The 14,189-nt window shown below is 38.9% G+C and overlaps 2 protein-coding genes across 2 annotated transcripts; both read left to right on the top strand.

The window, feature by feature from the left end:
* Positions 1 to 1,587: 1,587 nt before the first annotated feature.
* Positions 1,588 to 2,469, top strand: LOC108695875 (vomeronasal type-2 receptor 26; the record flags this gene model as incomplete). The annotated part of the gene is made up of 1 exon (XM_018224827.2): positions 1,588 to 2,469. A coding segment is annotated over exon 1 (828 nt), but the record flags the coding sequence as incomplete, so codon positions are not given.
* Positions 2,470 to 3,965: 1,496 nt separating this feature from the next.
* On the top strand, positions 3,966 to 13,965 carry LOC108695874 (extracellular calcium-sensing receptor). The gene is made up of 7 exons (XM_018224826.1): positions 3,966 to 3,988; positions 6,395 to 6,601; positions 8,066 to 8,357; positions 9,877 to 10,683; positions 12,039 to 12,257; positions 12,655 to 12,778; positions 13,076 to 13,965. Exons 1-7 carry the CDS (start codon positions 3,966 to 3,968, stop codon positions 13,963 to 13,965), a joined length of 2,562 nt encoding a protein of 853 aa, XP_018080315.1.
* The last annotated feature ends 224 nt before the right edge of the window (positions 13,966 to 14,189 follow it).

The raw sequence follows: 14,189 nt of genomic DNA, 5'->3' as shown, positions 1-14,189 counted from the left end.
GGCATTTGCCCCAAGAACCAGGAAGTTCCCTGTTTTGCTCAAGAAACAATCAAGGAAAATATTTGTTTCCTACCTACCTGTAATCAGCTGAGTTACTTTAATTGCTTTTATACTAATACCTCCTTGTAATCAGCCAAGTAGTTTAATGAATATAAGCAACCCCCCCCCCTCCATTCCCTTATTTGTAGTGTCTGGCTGTTTAGTCCAGTATGCAGTGGGCACCGTTATTTACATAAATTTCCTTCTGGTCCTCCTGCAAAAACAGGATGTTTGAACATGAAAATAGTTTCAGGTTCTTTGCCCTGTTGACAACAACTAACAAAATTGATTTTCTTTATTAAAACAAATGACAAAAATACATTTTAAGAAAGTGTTATAGTGCCCCATAGTCACATGGTCTATTTTTCACCATTGTTCCTGACAATGTAGCCTGTCATTTTCTTTAATGGAAACAGTAGGTGGAATTTGACCGGCAACTTTTGGTGGAGAATACGTCAAATGTGCCATGAGCTGTATGCAACTATTAAAGTATGTATATCTTTTTGAACAAATAATATACTTTTTAAACACAAGAGAATTACTTAAATAAGATATATTGTGATTTGGTTTAATATGTTTCGGGATCATGATTTACAGAACTTGTACAATCATTAGGTTCCAACTTCCTTATGCACTGCCAGTTGCCCTCCAGGATACAGAAAGGCCCCACAGAAGGGACAGCCTGTCTGCTGTTTTGACTGTATCTTATGCTCAGAAGATGAGTTTAGCAATGAAACAGGTAAGCAAATAAAATGTACTATACAAACTAACTGTACACTTATATTAAACCAGCAGTAAATGATTAAGACATGCAGACTGGAGGTTCCAGGCCTTCCGGGGCCTCCACCGCAAGGGCCCACCCTGCCATCCCAGTTGCAAACTCTCCCACCACTGAAAACTCACCTCCCCATCACAACCTTCCTGACACCATACCTTTGGCCATCTTAGAGCCGCTCCAAAATTATTGGGTTGGGGGACAAGGTAACCCCCATGGGCTCTGCCAGCCCAGTCCAACCCTATTTGCAGAGCTGTCAAACCTCAGTCCTAATTTTTACAGTCTACTGGATATATATGTACTGGGCTGGGGATATTGTGCAGGAGTATACCACCACAGTTCCAGCAGCTTGAGACACTTCTTTTTGCAGACAAGAAGTAAGACATCATAGAGATCTAAGGTAAGGACTGTATAACAGAATTGTGTTGCCCACTCAATGTATAGTTTAGGGACTATGGGTTGAACATGCTGCCCTATAAAAGTGAATATGGAGTGGTTTTTGAGTGATTATTTAATGACACAGAAATTAAGTGGTGCCTTGATTTTGTACTGATTATGGCTATGAAATGATTTTTAGTTACGCATTGAATAATTATGAATTAATTGATTATTGTGATTAAATACAATTGTAGTAATTCAAGAAGGAGCGTGGGAGTAATTTAAAAATATTGATTGCAAGGCTTAAGTGCTCTTTTTTGGGCTCCTTTTTTCCCTGGGTCTTTCCCATTTATATGAAGCAGGTAACCTAAATGAAAATGTAATTAAATCCTAATCTGTTTTACTTTGTTTTATTAGATTCCACAAGTTGTAAAAAATGTCCTGAAGACATGTGGGCAAATGAGGAACACAATGGCTGCTGGATGAGGACCTTGGAGTATCTGACATTTAATGAGGCCTTAGGGGGCACATTGGCTACTTTATCTGTTGTGGGGTTTTTATTTCCTCTCAGTATTCTAACAATATTTATAAAAAATTCTGAGACTCCAGTTGTCAAGGCGAACAACCGTAATCTCAGTTACCTTCTCCTCCTTTCCTTGTTTTTTTGCTATCTCTGTGCTTTATTGTTCATTGGTCATCCTGTTACTATAACCTGTATTCTCAGGCAATTTATATTTGGAATCAGTTTTGTCATGTGCATTTCATGTGTCTTGGGAAAAACAATCATGGTGGTGATCGCCTTCAACCTTACAAGGCCAAAGAGCAGTGGGCGAATGTGGTTGAATTCTCAAGTAACTAACACCCTGGTGCTTGTGTGCACAGCTATACAAGTGATTATATGTGCTGGGTGGCTTGCACACTCTCCTCCTTTTCAGTATAATGATATGAAATCTAAATCAGGCACCATTGTTATGGAATGTAAGAAGGGATCCCCAATTGCTTATTCATGCACAATGGGATATATGGGGATTTTAGCCACTTTAAGTTTTGTAGTTGCTTATTTTGCAAGAAAGTTGCCAGGCAGTTTCAATGAGGCCAAACTGATCACCTTTAGTATGTTGATATTTGGAGCTGTTTGGATCTCCTTCATCCCAGCCTACCTCAGCACCATAGGGAAGTACATGGTGGCAGTTGAGGTATTTGCCATATTGTCATCCAGCAGTGGGTTATTGGCATGTATATTTTTACCTAAGGCCTACATTATTATTTTAAAACCAGAAATGAACAAGAAAGAAAGAAATACATTCATAAATAAAAAATAAAATAATGGCCGCCCAATGGATTATACTGGATAATAAATGTATAAATAGAAGATATACTATACATTCTATAAATACTTGTTTTGTTAAAATGCGTTGGATCTTTTTTCGAGAATTAAAGTGACATAATATTAAACATTTTGGGGCATCGTGTATATGGATTTATAGATGATATTTCTTTATACATCGAAGGATGGAAAAGAAAGCTAAGGATGCAACATGCAGCTGCCACTTCCTTAGATACAGTTATAAACATTTGTCTATAAATTAACATAACTTTAAAACCTTTATTTTCACAGCCTGCAGGTATAAATGTCTCTTGATTAGTCTTCACAACCTATGGACTTTGAGAAGTTACAGAGTTACATACAAACACACACACAGACAAAGTGTCTGCACTCTATCCCTGCTTTTTGTTTGAGGTGCATGGTCAAATAAATGTACTGTTTTGCAGGCACCAATAAAAAAATTATTCACATACAGTACCATCTGTGTCCAACGTTTTGGTCCTCATTAGAACGTCTATCAAAGATCTTATTCTAACTATGTATATATTAGTTGGAAAATACACATCCACCAAGTTCACTCTCACTTTGTATAGTACTTACACTTCTATGTTTGGTTCAGGGGGACTTTTTTATTACCCATTGTCTAATGATCAGGAATGTCATTCTAAGATGTTAACATCACCGTCACCCCTCACTGGGTTCAAGATTGCTTTCTAGCCCTCTATACCAAGTCTTCTTTCTTCCAACCAGCCTTTTATTATACCCAGGACGTACCCAATGTACTCCAAATGCACCAGCCAACCCCCTCCACAAACACAGGTGCTGGGATTCTTTAAGCTCAAGGCACATGATATTGCCTGCAAACTCTCCATTATAACTGACAGCTGGAACTTTTCACATGCTGCAGTCTCTGGATGCTTCCCATGTCAGTTTGTTTTTCCATGATCATTGTAGTTTATCCATTCACATGTGGCAAAAATCATACAATATCTGGTCTGTTGATAATTTAATCAGATATCCATGAAATAAACCCAAGCACCTTTGCTACCATATTTCAGGTATGCCATAAATCAAAGCAGTGTCTTTATTGACCATCTCAAGGGGTTCCATTAATTACAGTGAAAAAAGAGTCTTTCTATGCTCTCAAGGCTTCGCGTCCACAATCCACAATTAATTGTAAAGGAAAAAAAAAAAGAGTCTCTTTTGGCCAGTGTGCATTTTCTCAGCCTTACACTTAAGGACTGTTATTATATTCTCTTATGCCAACCTGTCCTTATGTGGTCCTCCAAGGACGAAGATAATTAACAACTTTCTTATTACTTAATTGCTACCAGAATCTAGTGCAATTATCCCTATGGTGTTATTGTACAATGTTACTGTATATGTGGATTGAATGGAGTATAAATACATCATTGCAATTGATGCCTTCGTGAACCAACATGAAACATGCTGAATTTGGGACATTTCAGGTAATGCAGCTATTTGTTCATCTTATAGAATCAACAGTTTTAGGGGCACATTTACTAAGCTCGAGTGAAGGATTCGAAGTAAAAAAACGACAAATTTCGAATTATTTTTTTGGGTACTTCGACCATCGAATAGGTTACTATGACTACAACTCGATTCGAACGATTCGAACTAAAAATCGTTCGACTATTCGACCATTCGATAGTTGAAGTACTGTCTTTAAAAAAAAACTTTGACTACATACTTCGGCAGTTTAAACCTACCCAGGTACAATGTTAGCCTATGGGGACCTTCCCCATCAGTTTTCTAAGGTTTTTTCGATCGATTAAAATCCTTCGATCGTAGGATTTGCAGTAAATCCTTTGAATTCGATTGAATTCGAAGAATTTTACATCGAGGGTCGAATTCAAGGGTTTATTAACCCTCGATATTTGACCCTTAGTAAATGTGCCCCCTAGTGTCCCTATAACAAGGTTGCCTATTATGCATTTTATGACCCTGTACTGCTTTTTTTGGTGGAAACTTGTTTTTAATTGCATTGCCAATTCTTCATTAGTTTGCTGCTTAGCTTGAGGGGATGTGGGGGTCAAATCTCAGGTAGGAGATTACAGACTACAAATAGGCTGTCTGCATCATATCCCATGCATGGGATATTATAAAAACTCCATTGTGTGCTGCCTAATATTACCTTCTGCATCTTTCTTCTTCCAAGAGCATAGCTTGCTTCCTCCATCTGGGCAAGAGTTCTAGAGTCTAGACTTTTGCCTGTTATTGATAACAGTGTAAGAGCTAGTAACATTTTCTTGCAAGTGTTTTTTGCAGCTCAGTAACTTCTGTTTATGTCTGACACTGGTAAAGAACATATACTGGGTAACAGTTCTTGGTTCTTTTCAGAATATATTGTGATTTTTGGGGGTTTTTTCACCAAACATGCAGGCCACTCCACGTTAAAGGAAACATTTAGTTTATTTTCTTCGGTTCAAATAAATCTCTCACAGACAAGCAATGGCATAAAAATCAAAAGAGCTTCAGTTTAGCAACAAAATAAGTCCCAACAAAAGAGCCGTGTACTTGCCAAGAAAACTTGCAGTGTACAGTCTGCCGGGAGTGACCTCCCTAGTCTTTTAGAAAAGAACTTTCTCCAACTCCACAGTGAGTAGCCACACATGAAAACCAAACTTTTCTGTTTAACACAGCAGTGAGTTTCCACCCCTGAGAAAAAACTCCCACACACCTTTCACCTGCTGCTCACCTCCATTAAACACCCCTTGGATGTCCAGCCCACCTCTGGCTGGTTAACCCCATGGTGTCTTTTAAAGAGGTAGTTTTAAAACCTAAAGAATGGGGATATATATCGGTCTTCTACAATATATCCCCCCCAGCTTCTACAATATATATGTTGATAAATGTCATGCACCTGGGATGTAAACATTTTCAAGCCATTTATACCCTTAATAGGACTGCACTAGGCAAATCCATAATGGAAAAGGACCTTGGAGTCCTTGTAGATAAAAATTTGGCTGTAGCAAGCAATGCCAGTCAGCAGCATCAAGGGCAAACAAGGTCTTGAGCTGTATTAAAAGGGGCATAGAGTCACAGGAGGAGGGGGTTATTCTTCCACTGTACAGAGTGCTGGCACAGCCCCATCTGGAATATATCATATAGTTTTGGTCTCCAGCACTCAAACAGGACATTATTGTATTAGAGAGGGTACAGAGAAGGGCAACTAAGCTGGTAAAAGGTATGGAAAATCTTAGCTATGAGGAAAGACTGGCCAAATTGGGGATGTTCACGCTGGAGAAGAGGCGCTTAAGGGGTGATATGATAACTATGTATAAATATATAAGGGGATAATATAATAATCTCTCTAATGCTTTATTTACCAGTAGGCCCTTTCGACTGACCTGTGGGCACCCTTTTCTGATTAGTAGAAAGAAGGCTCCATCTTAATATTTGAAAGGGGTTTTTACAGTGAGATCTGTGAAGATGTGGAATCCTCTCCCTGAATCAGTTGTACAGGCTGATACATTAGATAGCTTTAGGAAGGGGTTGGATGGCTTTTCAGCAAGTGAGGGAATACAGGGTTATGGGAAATAGCTCATAGTACAAGTTGTTCCAGGGACTGGTCCGATTTCCATCTTGGACTCAGGAAGGATTTTTTCCCCCACTGAGGCAAATAGTAGAGGCTTCAAACTTGTTTTTTTGCTTTCCACTGGATCAACTAGCAGTTAGGCAGGTTATATATAGACATAAAAGGTTGAACCTGATGGACATGTGTCTTTTTCAACCATGTTACCATGTATACATGACGGATGCCCACCCTGCTGCCCTCCCACTCTGATGCATCTGTAGTCTTATCCTATCTTCCTCTAACACCCACACTTCCTCTTATATTTGTTCTTTCCCAGTAAATGTCATTGCCCAGAATGGCTGCTGATCTTCATCCTGGTCTTCACTAAGAGCAGTGATTCCAGCTGCACATTACACTCAGAAAATCTGCAAGTGTATGAAAAAGATGGAGATGTTATTTTGGGAGCCCTTATTCCTGTGCACCTGCAACCACACAACAATAATCTCAATTTCACTATGAAGCCCTCAGTGGGGAAATGTGACAAGTAAGGCTGCATTTTCATATTGCTTCTCTTATCATCTTAACAGATGTCATTGTATAGTTATTTTAATATTACCGTATATACTCGAGTATAAGCTGAGTTTTGCAGCCCCCAAAATATGCTGAAAAACTCTACATCGGCTTATACTCGGGTCAAGCGCAAAAACTGTCGCCGACGTCTAAGAATAGTCGCCGCGCCTAGGAATAGTCGCCGGCATCCAAGAATAGTCGCTGGCATCCAAGAATAGTCTCCAAGAATATTCGCCGGCATCCAAGAATGGTCGCCGGCATCCAAAAACGAGACGCCGGCACCTCCAATGGGAGCAGAAACCTTCAATTTTTTGATTGAAACTTACCAGAAGCTGCTGCATTTCTCACCCTCGGCTTATACTCGAGTCAATAAGCTTTCCCAGTTTTTGGAGGTAAAATTAGGTACCTCGGCTTATACTCGGGACGGCTTATACTCGAGTATATACGGTAGCTTCATGTTGTGCATGAAGTCAGAAGGCAGCGTGTCTTCACAATTTAGTGGTACAGGTATGGGATCTGTTATCCCAAATGCTTGGGACCTGGGGTTTTCTGGATAACGAATCTTTCTGTAATTTGGATCTTCATACCTTAAGCCTACTAGAAAATCATGTAAATATTAAATAAGTCCAATAGGCTGGTTTTGCTTCCAATAAGGATTAATTATATGGATGAAGTATAAGGCACTGATGTATTATTAAAGGGAAAAAGGAAATCACTTTTAAAAGTGTGGATTCTTGGGTAAAATGGAGTCTGTGGGAGATGGTATTTCTGTAATTCTGGGTTTCCAGATAATGGATCCCTTACCTGTACAGAGAAAAAAATTGTCTTGTAATCGATAGTATCCGATCAGCAGGTAGCATTTACTTGTCCGCTTTTTAAAAACCCACATCTGATTAGTTGCAGACCTTTTATTATATTAACATGACATGGCTATCTAAAAGAATGCTGGCTTTTCCCATAGCAGGCAAACTGCAGAATACAGTAGAACCCCCAATTTACGTTTTTCAGGGGACCAGAAAAAAAAATTGTGTAAAATCCTGGAAAATGTAAAATCAGGGAATGTATATCCATAATATATGGGTGGGACCACAAACAACAATGTAAAATGAGGGAAAACTTAAAATCAGGGGATGTAAAATTGAGGTTCCACTGTATTAGATTGACTAGAGGACTCAAAAGGACAAATGGCCCAGCAGCCTTTTCAATATTGTCTGAAGTCACTGGGGGCTCTTCATAACCAGAACAAATTTAGCTTTTCTCATTGCCTGTACAGACATATAATATGATTCTCCCTTGGATCCCCATGAACTAAGCACTGTTCTGCAGGAAAATCCAATGGCATATTGGCCCTTTATTGTTATTCCCAATTTAATTTACCTGTATTTTTAATCAAATTGATTCCCTTTGTTGGTATTAAGACTTCTTTCTTTAATCCCAGGCTGTCTAACCTGTGTTATCTACAAGTCCTTGCCACAGTCTTTGCTATTAATGAAATCAATGAGAATCCAGAACTTTTATCCAACATTACACTTGGCTTCCGTATATATGACTCCTGCTTTAATGAAATGCAGGCTGTTGAAGGAGCAATGCGAATGCTGTCAGGGACAGAGAATGCAATTCCTAATTACATTTGTGATCAAAAGTCCAAAATGGTGGGATTAATTGGAGATCTTCAATCCTCCTGCTCCCTTGCAGTAGCAATAATTATGGGTCTGTACGGATTTCCTCAGGTATGATAACCTTTCAGTTTATAACCAGATTAAAAAGGATTTTCTCTTTATGATAGTGAACTAGTAAAACACTCTTGTCCACAACACTTGGGGAAGATTTCACAGAGTGTGCTGACATGTAGACACATTGTTAGTAGGCATACTCTTTAGAGTTATTGGCTTCCCAGGAGCAATAATCAGTGGGAGAGAATGTCTGACTACAATAAATGGAGGTTAGTATTCCTTTAAGTCTGTAGAAGCTGCAAGGGTTTGTGTAGTCATCTTGAGATGGTAGTGAGCAGCGCCGCCCCTAGGTCGCACGGTCGGACCAGGCGGCTGCGCGGTCCTAGCACCCACCTCACCTCCCCTTCCCAGCGCCGGCGCAGCTGCTGTAATTGAATGGGGACGCACACGTCCCCATAATGCGGCTAGGCGGCATGCCGCCCCTATTTTTTTGCCGCCCTAGGCCCGGGCAAATCCGGGCCTGGTAGTGAGAGACCAGGGCTGGAACTAGGGGTAGGCAGAAGAGGCACTTGCTTAGGGCACAAAGCTGGGAGGGTGCCATGTACATACATTCTCTGTTGCCTACCTTTAGTTCCCTCACTGCCCTGTTCTGCTCCCCCTCATAATCCAAGCATGCGCTCGAGTCCCTGTTTACACATGATGTGCACGCCAGCGGAGTGGGGCAATGTGGCTGGCCTGGCTACTGTGAGACACCCATTTGTAATTTAAGAAATGGGTTAAAATGACCCATAGAGTAATCTCATATATTCTATATATATATATTCTCTTATATACTGTATAACTGCAAATAAAGGGCAAGGTTTTTCATTTGGACTTTTAACAGTATTCAAAAAAAAACTTGTGTTAGTACCTAGTGAGTATCAAGTGTAGTTGTGTATCATTTCTCCTCCATTTTGTCATGTACTACACACACCAGAAAAGTTAGTGCCTATAATTTGTTTTGGAATTTGTGTTATTTCGTATCTGGAACTGGTGCTCCATTCTTTAAAAATCATACTGGCCCAAGGTAGTTTTTGGCAGGGAAGTTGGCTGCCATTTATCTCTTTGTTCCCAACCAGGTCAGGCTTGGTGCAAGTGAAGACCGGGTAGATTATGGCGGAATGGGAGTTGGCCATCTTTCTTCTTTTCCCAGCAATCCTCTTTGCCAGGTCAAGCTTTACCCTAACCCTTTGGGAAAGTTGGCCTTGACCCTTCACCCAATAAATCACTGCTTGCTCTTTCATTGTTCCATCTTCCTTTTGACCTCTACACTAAGCATTTTGAAAGGGATAAAAGGGCTCTGTACTTCATTGTACTACTACGGTGCATATGGTTGATTATGAACTACTGGTGTAAATGGCTCTGCATTTTACTCCTGGGCAAAGGCAGTAGGAACACAGGGGCTCCATATTTTACTTCTCCATTGTACTGCTAGGACACATGTGGTTGTGCTGTTAAGGCAATATAAATGTTGGAGGTCATTACATAAACAATTAGAAAACATGCACACATATAAATATTTTACCTTTCATTACAGATCAGTTATGGCTCAGCTTTCTATGAGCTAAGTGACAAAATCCGTTACCCTTCATTTCTGCGTACTATAATGAGTGACAAGGTACAGCCATATTATTTCATTAAGTTGATGATCCATTTTAACTGGACCTGGATAGGAATTCTGGCTTCTGACAATGATTTTGGCCTGTATGACAGTGAGCTCATGAGAAAAGACATTGAAGCAGCTGGGATTTGTGTGGCCTATTTTATGCGGATATCTGCCCAACACACCAGAGACCAGACTCACACTATTATCGAAGCCATCAGAAAGTCAACAGCCACAGTTGTGTTACTTTATTGCTCAATGCCAGAACTAATCCCTTTCATGAAAGTTGCAAGTGAAGAAAATATAACTGGAAGGATTTTGATTGCCAGTGGAAGCTGGATGTCATCTCCTATTTTTTCATTCAAAGAGTTTTGGAGAATATTAAATGGAACAATTGGGTTAGCTCTACCTTTAACAACAATCCCAGGATTTGGAAATTACCTTCATAGCATTCACCCATCTTTGTACCCTAATGATATTTTCATGAAACCATTTTGGGAAACTAATTTTCATTGCTTGTGGCAAGGCAGGAATGAGACAGAAACAACCACTAATTTAACAACAACCTACTGCACAGGGCTAGAAAACCTTAAAGCTTTAGATCACTATAACGAAAAGACATCAGCATACGCCATTCTTATTTACAATGCAGTGTATTCACTGGCATATGGTATCAACGACATGACTTCCTGCAGATCAAATGGTCTGTGTTTTAACATAAGTAATCTGGACCCATGGAAGGTAAGAGATACGAAGACAGAAATGTTTTTATGATGTGTCTGGTGTCCACAACACACACAGGGTTCCCATTTATTCTGTGGGGTAAAATGAACAATCAATACTCCATCAGTATGTTATGTAATGAAACAAACTAATCCTGTGTTGCATACAATGACAAATAGGTTATGTACTTTGTTTGTGTCATCAGCTTTCCGTATAATTGTTAATGGTTATAACTGGGGCTTAGTGCAAGCAAATCTTGAATGTATGGACTTAAATACAGGTGGGTCCTAATCATTATTACTTTTACAGTTATTAGCAAGATTGCAATTAGTTTCAGAACCACAAATAGAATTTCATTTTTTTCTTCATCCTTGCGACTTCTGTGAGTCGCACTCGCAATAACACATCATAGACAGGCTGGACTTGACTATTTTTATGTTGAGTCCAGCCTGTCTATGATGTGTTATTGTGAGTGTGACTTACAGAAGTCGCAGGGATGAAGAAAAAAATGCAAAAGGGAAATTCTATTTGTGGTTCTGAAACTAATTGCAATCTTGCTAATAACTGTAAAAGTAATAATGATTAGGACCCACCTGTATTTAAGTCCATAAATAACCAAATGGAATATATACAGATACCAAAAGGGTAAGATTAATAAGAAACCTGACCATCCCACCACCTGACCAGTTCATGTACCCCAGATCAACCACCCATATAATTAAAAACATCACCATCCATAAAATCCGTAAAATAATGTAAAGCCTAAAGGTTGACTACAACTTAACAGTCATGGTTTACAAATAGAGATTCAAACAGTACCCCAATACAATTAGTATTTTCTTTATCTGTATAAGTTGGAACCTAGACCAAGAGTCCACCTATGTACCCCTACATGTTTCACCACAACAGTAGCTTTATTAGAGGCAAATGTGACTGATGAATCAGTGATGAATGTGATTGTAATTATATACTGTAAGTTTTAAAGGCATCAATTAAGATCAAGATTTTGTGCTCATTATACACTACTGGTTGACTTGAGGTACCTAAGACTGAACTGGTCCACTTGGAGTGATGGGGATGGGCAGGTTCTCTTCATCCTTAATTTTCTGGTGTCACCATTCTAACCTCCCAACACTTCAAATATTCTTGACATCCATCCTACTACTTTACCTAGCTTGTTGGTTGAACTGATATGTCCATGTTAATGTTTATATTCCTTATAACATATTATATATTAGAATTACTGTTTTTTATTATATTTTACAGCGCCAACATAGCCCTGTTTATACCACCCTATCATGTGAATAACTTCTCAGTTTTTTTTACTGATACCACATACAAAACTGGTTTGATTTCTCTTGTTTTTTTTCAAGATTTTACATCATGTAAAGAATGTGAGGATGAAAACAAATGCAGGGCAGGAGTTGTTCTTTGATGATTATGGAGATCATCCATATAAACAAGAGTATGTGAACTGGCAAGCTCTCCCCAGTGGAGTAACACGATATATCAATTTTGCAAATTTAATAGAAGATCCTGAGCCTCACCTTGTTATCAGTAACAATACTATCTGGAGTGGAGGTTATAGGGAAGTAAGTAGCATTGTGTTGTAATAGGAATATATCATTTGGTGTATTTATTACCTGATCGGTTAGAGAAGTATGGTAAGCAATGCATGTTCCAAAAACACCTGTTACGGTTGAAAATGTATAAGCAAACCAGGTACCCAGGACAATGCTGAATCTTTCCAAGCAGCTTACATGGTATGCTTCACTGAAACAGAGAAGCAGGAACAATACTCACTCTATTAGGACATTTACCCCAAAACACCTCTGTAGATAAATCCCTAAGTGGGTAGGTTGAGTAGTGGAGTGGTGGAGTAGTAGTCTCACCAGCATCTGTAGTCTACTATACAGTAGAAATACATATACAGTAGAAATAGACTCAAATAGTTGTAATAGGAAAATTACATTCATTTTTTTCTTTTAGGTACCAAAATCCTTATGCAGTGAGAGCTGCCCTCCAGGATACAGAAAGGCTCAACAAAAGGGACAACCTGTCTGCTGCTTTGACTGTATCTTATGCTCAGAAGATGAGTTTAGCAATGAAACAGGTAAGCACAATAAAACATACTGCACATGTTGTTCTATATTATTCAAATACAATGTAGGCATGCACAATATTGTTACATTATAATAAAGCAAGCAAAAAGTAATTGCATTCAGTAAACCCAAAAGCAATCAGTGATACATTCACATTCAATAATAAAAGAGACAAATTGTGCCCAAAGTTGTCATAGTAAATGCAAAGTGGAATCTGGAAAGCGGGATGACTATCTAATTAGAGTGTCATTTTATTTGTAGATGATATTGTATTCTATGAAATGCTTACACTTTTTGTATTTTCTCAGATTCTACAAGTTGTTTAAAATGCCCTGAAGATATGTGGGCAAATGAAATGCATGATGGCTGCAGGAAAAGAACACTGGAGTTTCTTTCATTTGAAGAGTTCCTAGGTGGTACTTTGGCTGCTCTTTCAGTTATGGGCTCTCTCTTTCCCCTAAGTATCCTGTTTATCTTCTTAAAAAATGCAAATACCCCACTTGTGAAAGCGAATAACCGGAATCTCAGTTATATTCTTTTGGTTTCTCTGTTTTTCTGCTACCTCTGTGCCTTGATGTTCATTGGTCGTCCAGTTACTATAACGTGCATCCTCAGGCAATTTATATTTGGGATCAGTTTTGTCATGTGCATTTCGTGTATCTTGGGAAAGACAATGATGGTGGTGATCGCCTTCAACCTCACCCAGCCAAGGAGCAGCAGGAGAATGTGGTTGAATTCTCGAGTAACTAACACCCTGGTGCTTGTGTGCACAGCTATACAAGTGATTATATGTGCTGGGTGGCTTGCACACTCTCCTCCTTTTGAATACCAAGACAATAAATCTAAGATGGGCACCATTATTGTGGAATGCAACAAGGGATCACCAACAGGTTATTCATGCACAATGGGATATATGGGATTTTTAGCAACTTTATGTTTTGTAGTTGCTTATTTGGCCAGAAAGTTGCCAGGCAGTTTCAATGAGGCCAAACTGATCACCTTTAGTATGTTGATATTTGGAGCTGTTTGGATCTCCTTCATCCCAGCCTACCTCAGCACCACAGGGAAGTACATGGTGGCAGTGGAAGTGTTTGCTATTTTATCATCAAGCATTGGATTGGTGGCATGTATATTTATGCCAAAGGTCTTCATTATTATATTGAGACCAGAGATGAATAAGATAGGAAGAAATAAATAATAAAAGAATAATGACCAGATTATGTTATACTGTATAATTATACTATGAGTACAGTGATATTTATGATCCATTATTCCTAATTTAAATATCTTTTATAATATTAGATGTGGAATTCATATGGTTGCCAATTTAATTAATAATTTAATAATTTAATAATAAATAATAATTTAATAAGGAACTCACCATCTCTTTCTAGGTTGTGACCTGGGGAATCACATTTGAAG

This window comes from Xenopus laevis, chromosome 7L, assembly GCF_017654675.1.
Source record: "Xenopus laevis strain J_2021 chromosome 7L, Xenopus_laevis_v10.1, whole genome shotgun sequence".
Taxonomy (NCBI): Eukaryota; Metazoa; Chordata; class Amphibia; order Anura; family Pipidae; genus Xenopus; species Xenopus laevis.
The sequence above is the reverse complement of the archived record's forward strand: the minus strand, read 5'-3'. Positions and strand labels throughout refer to the sequence as shown.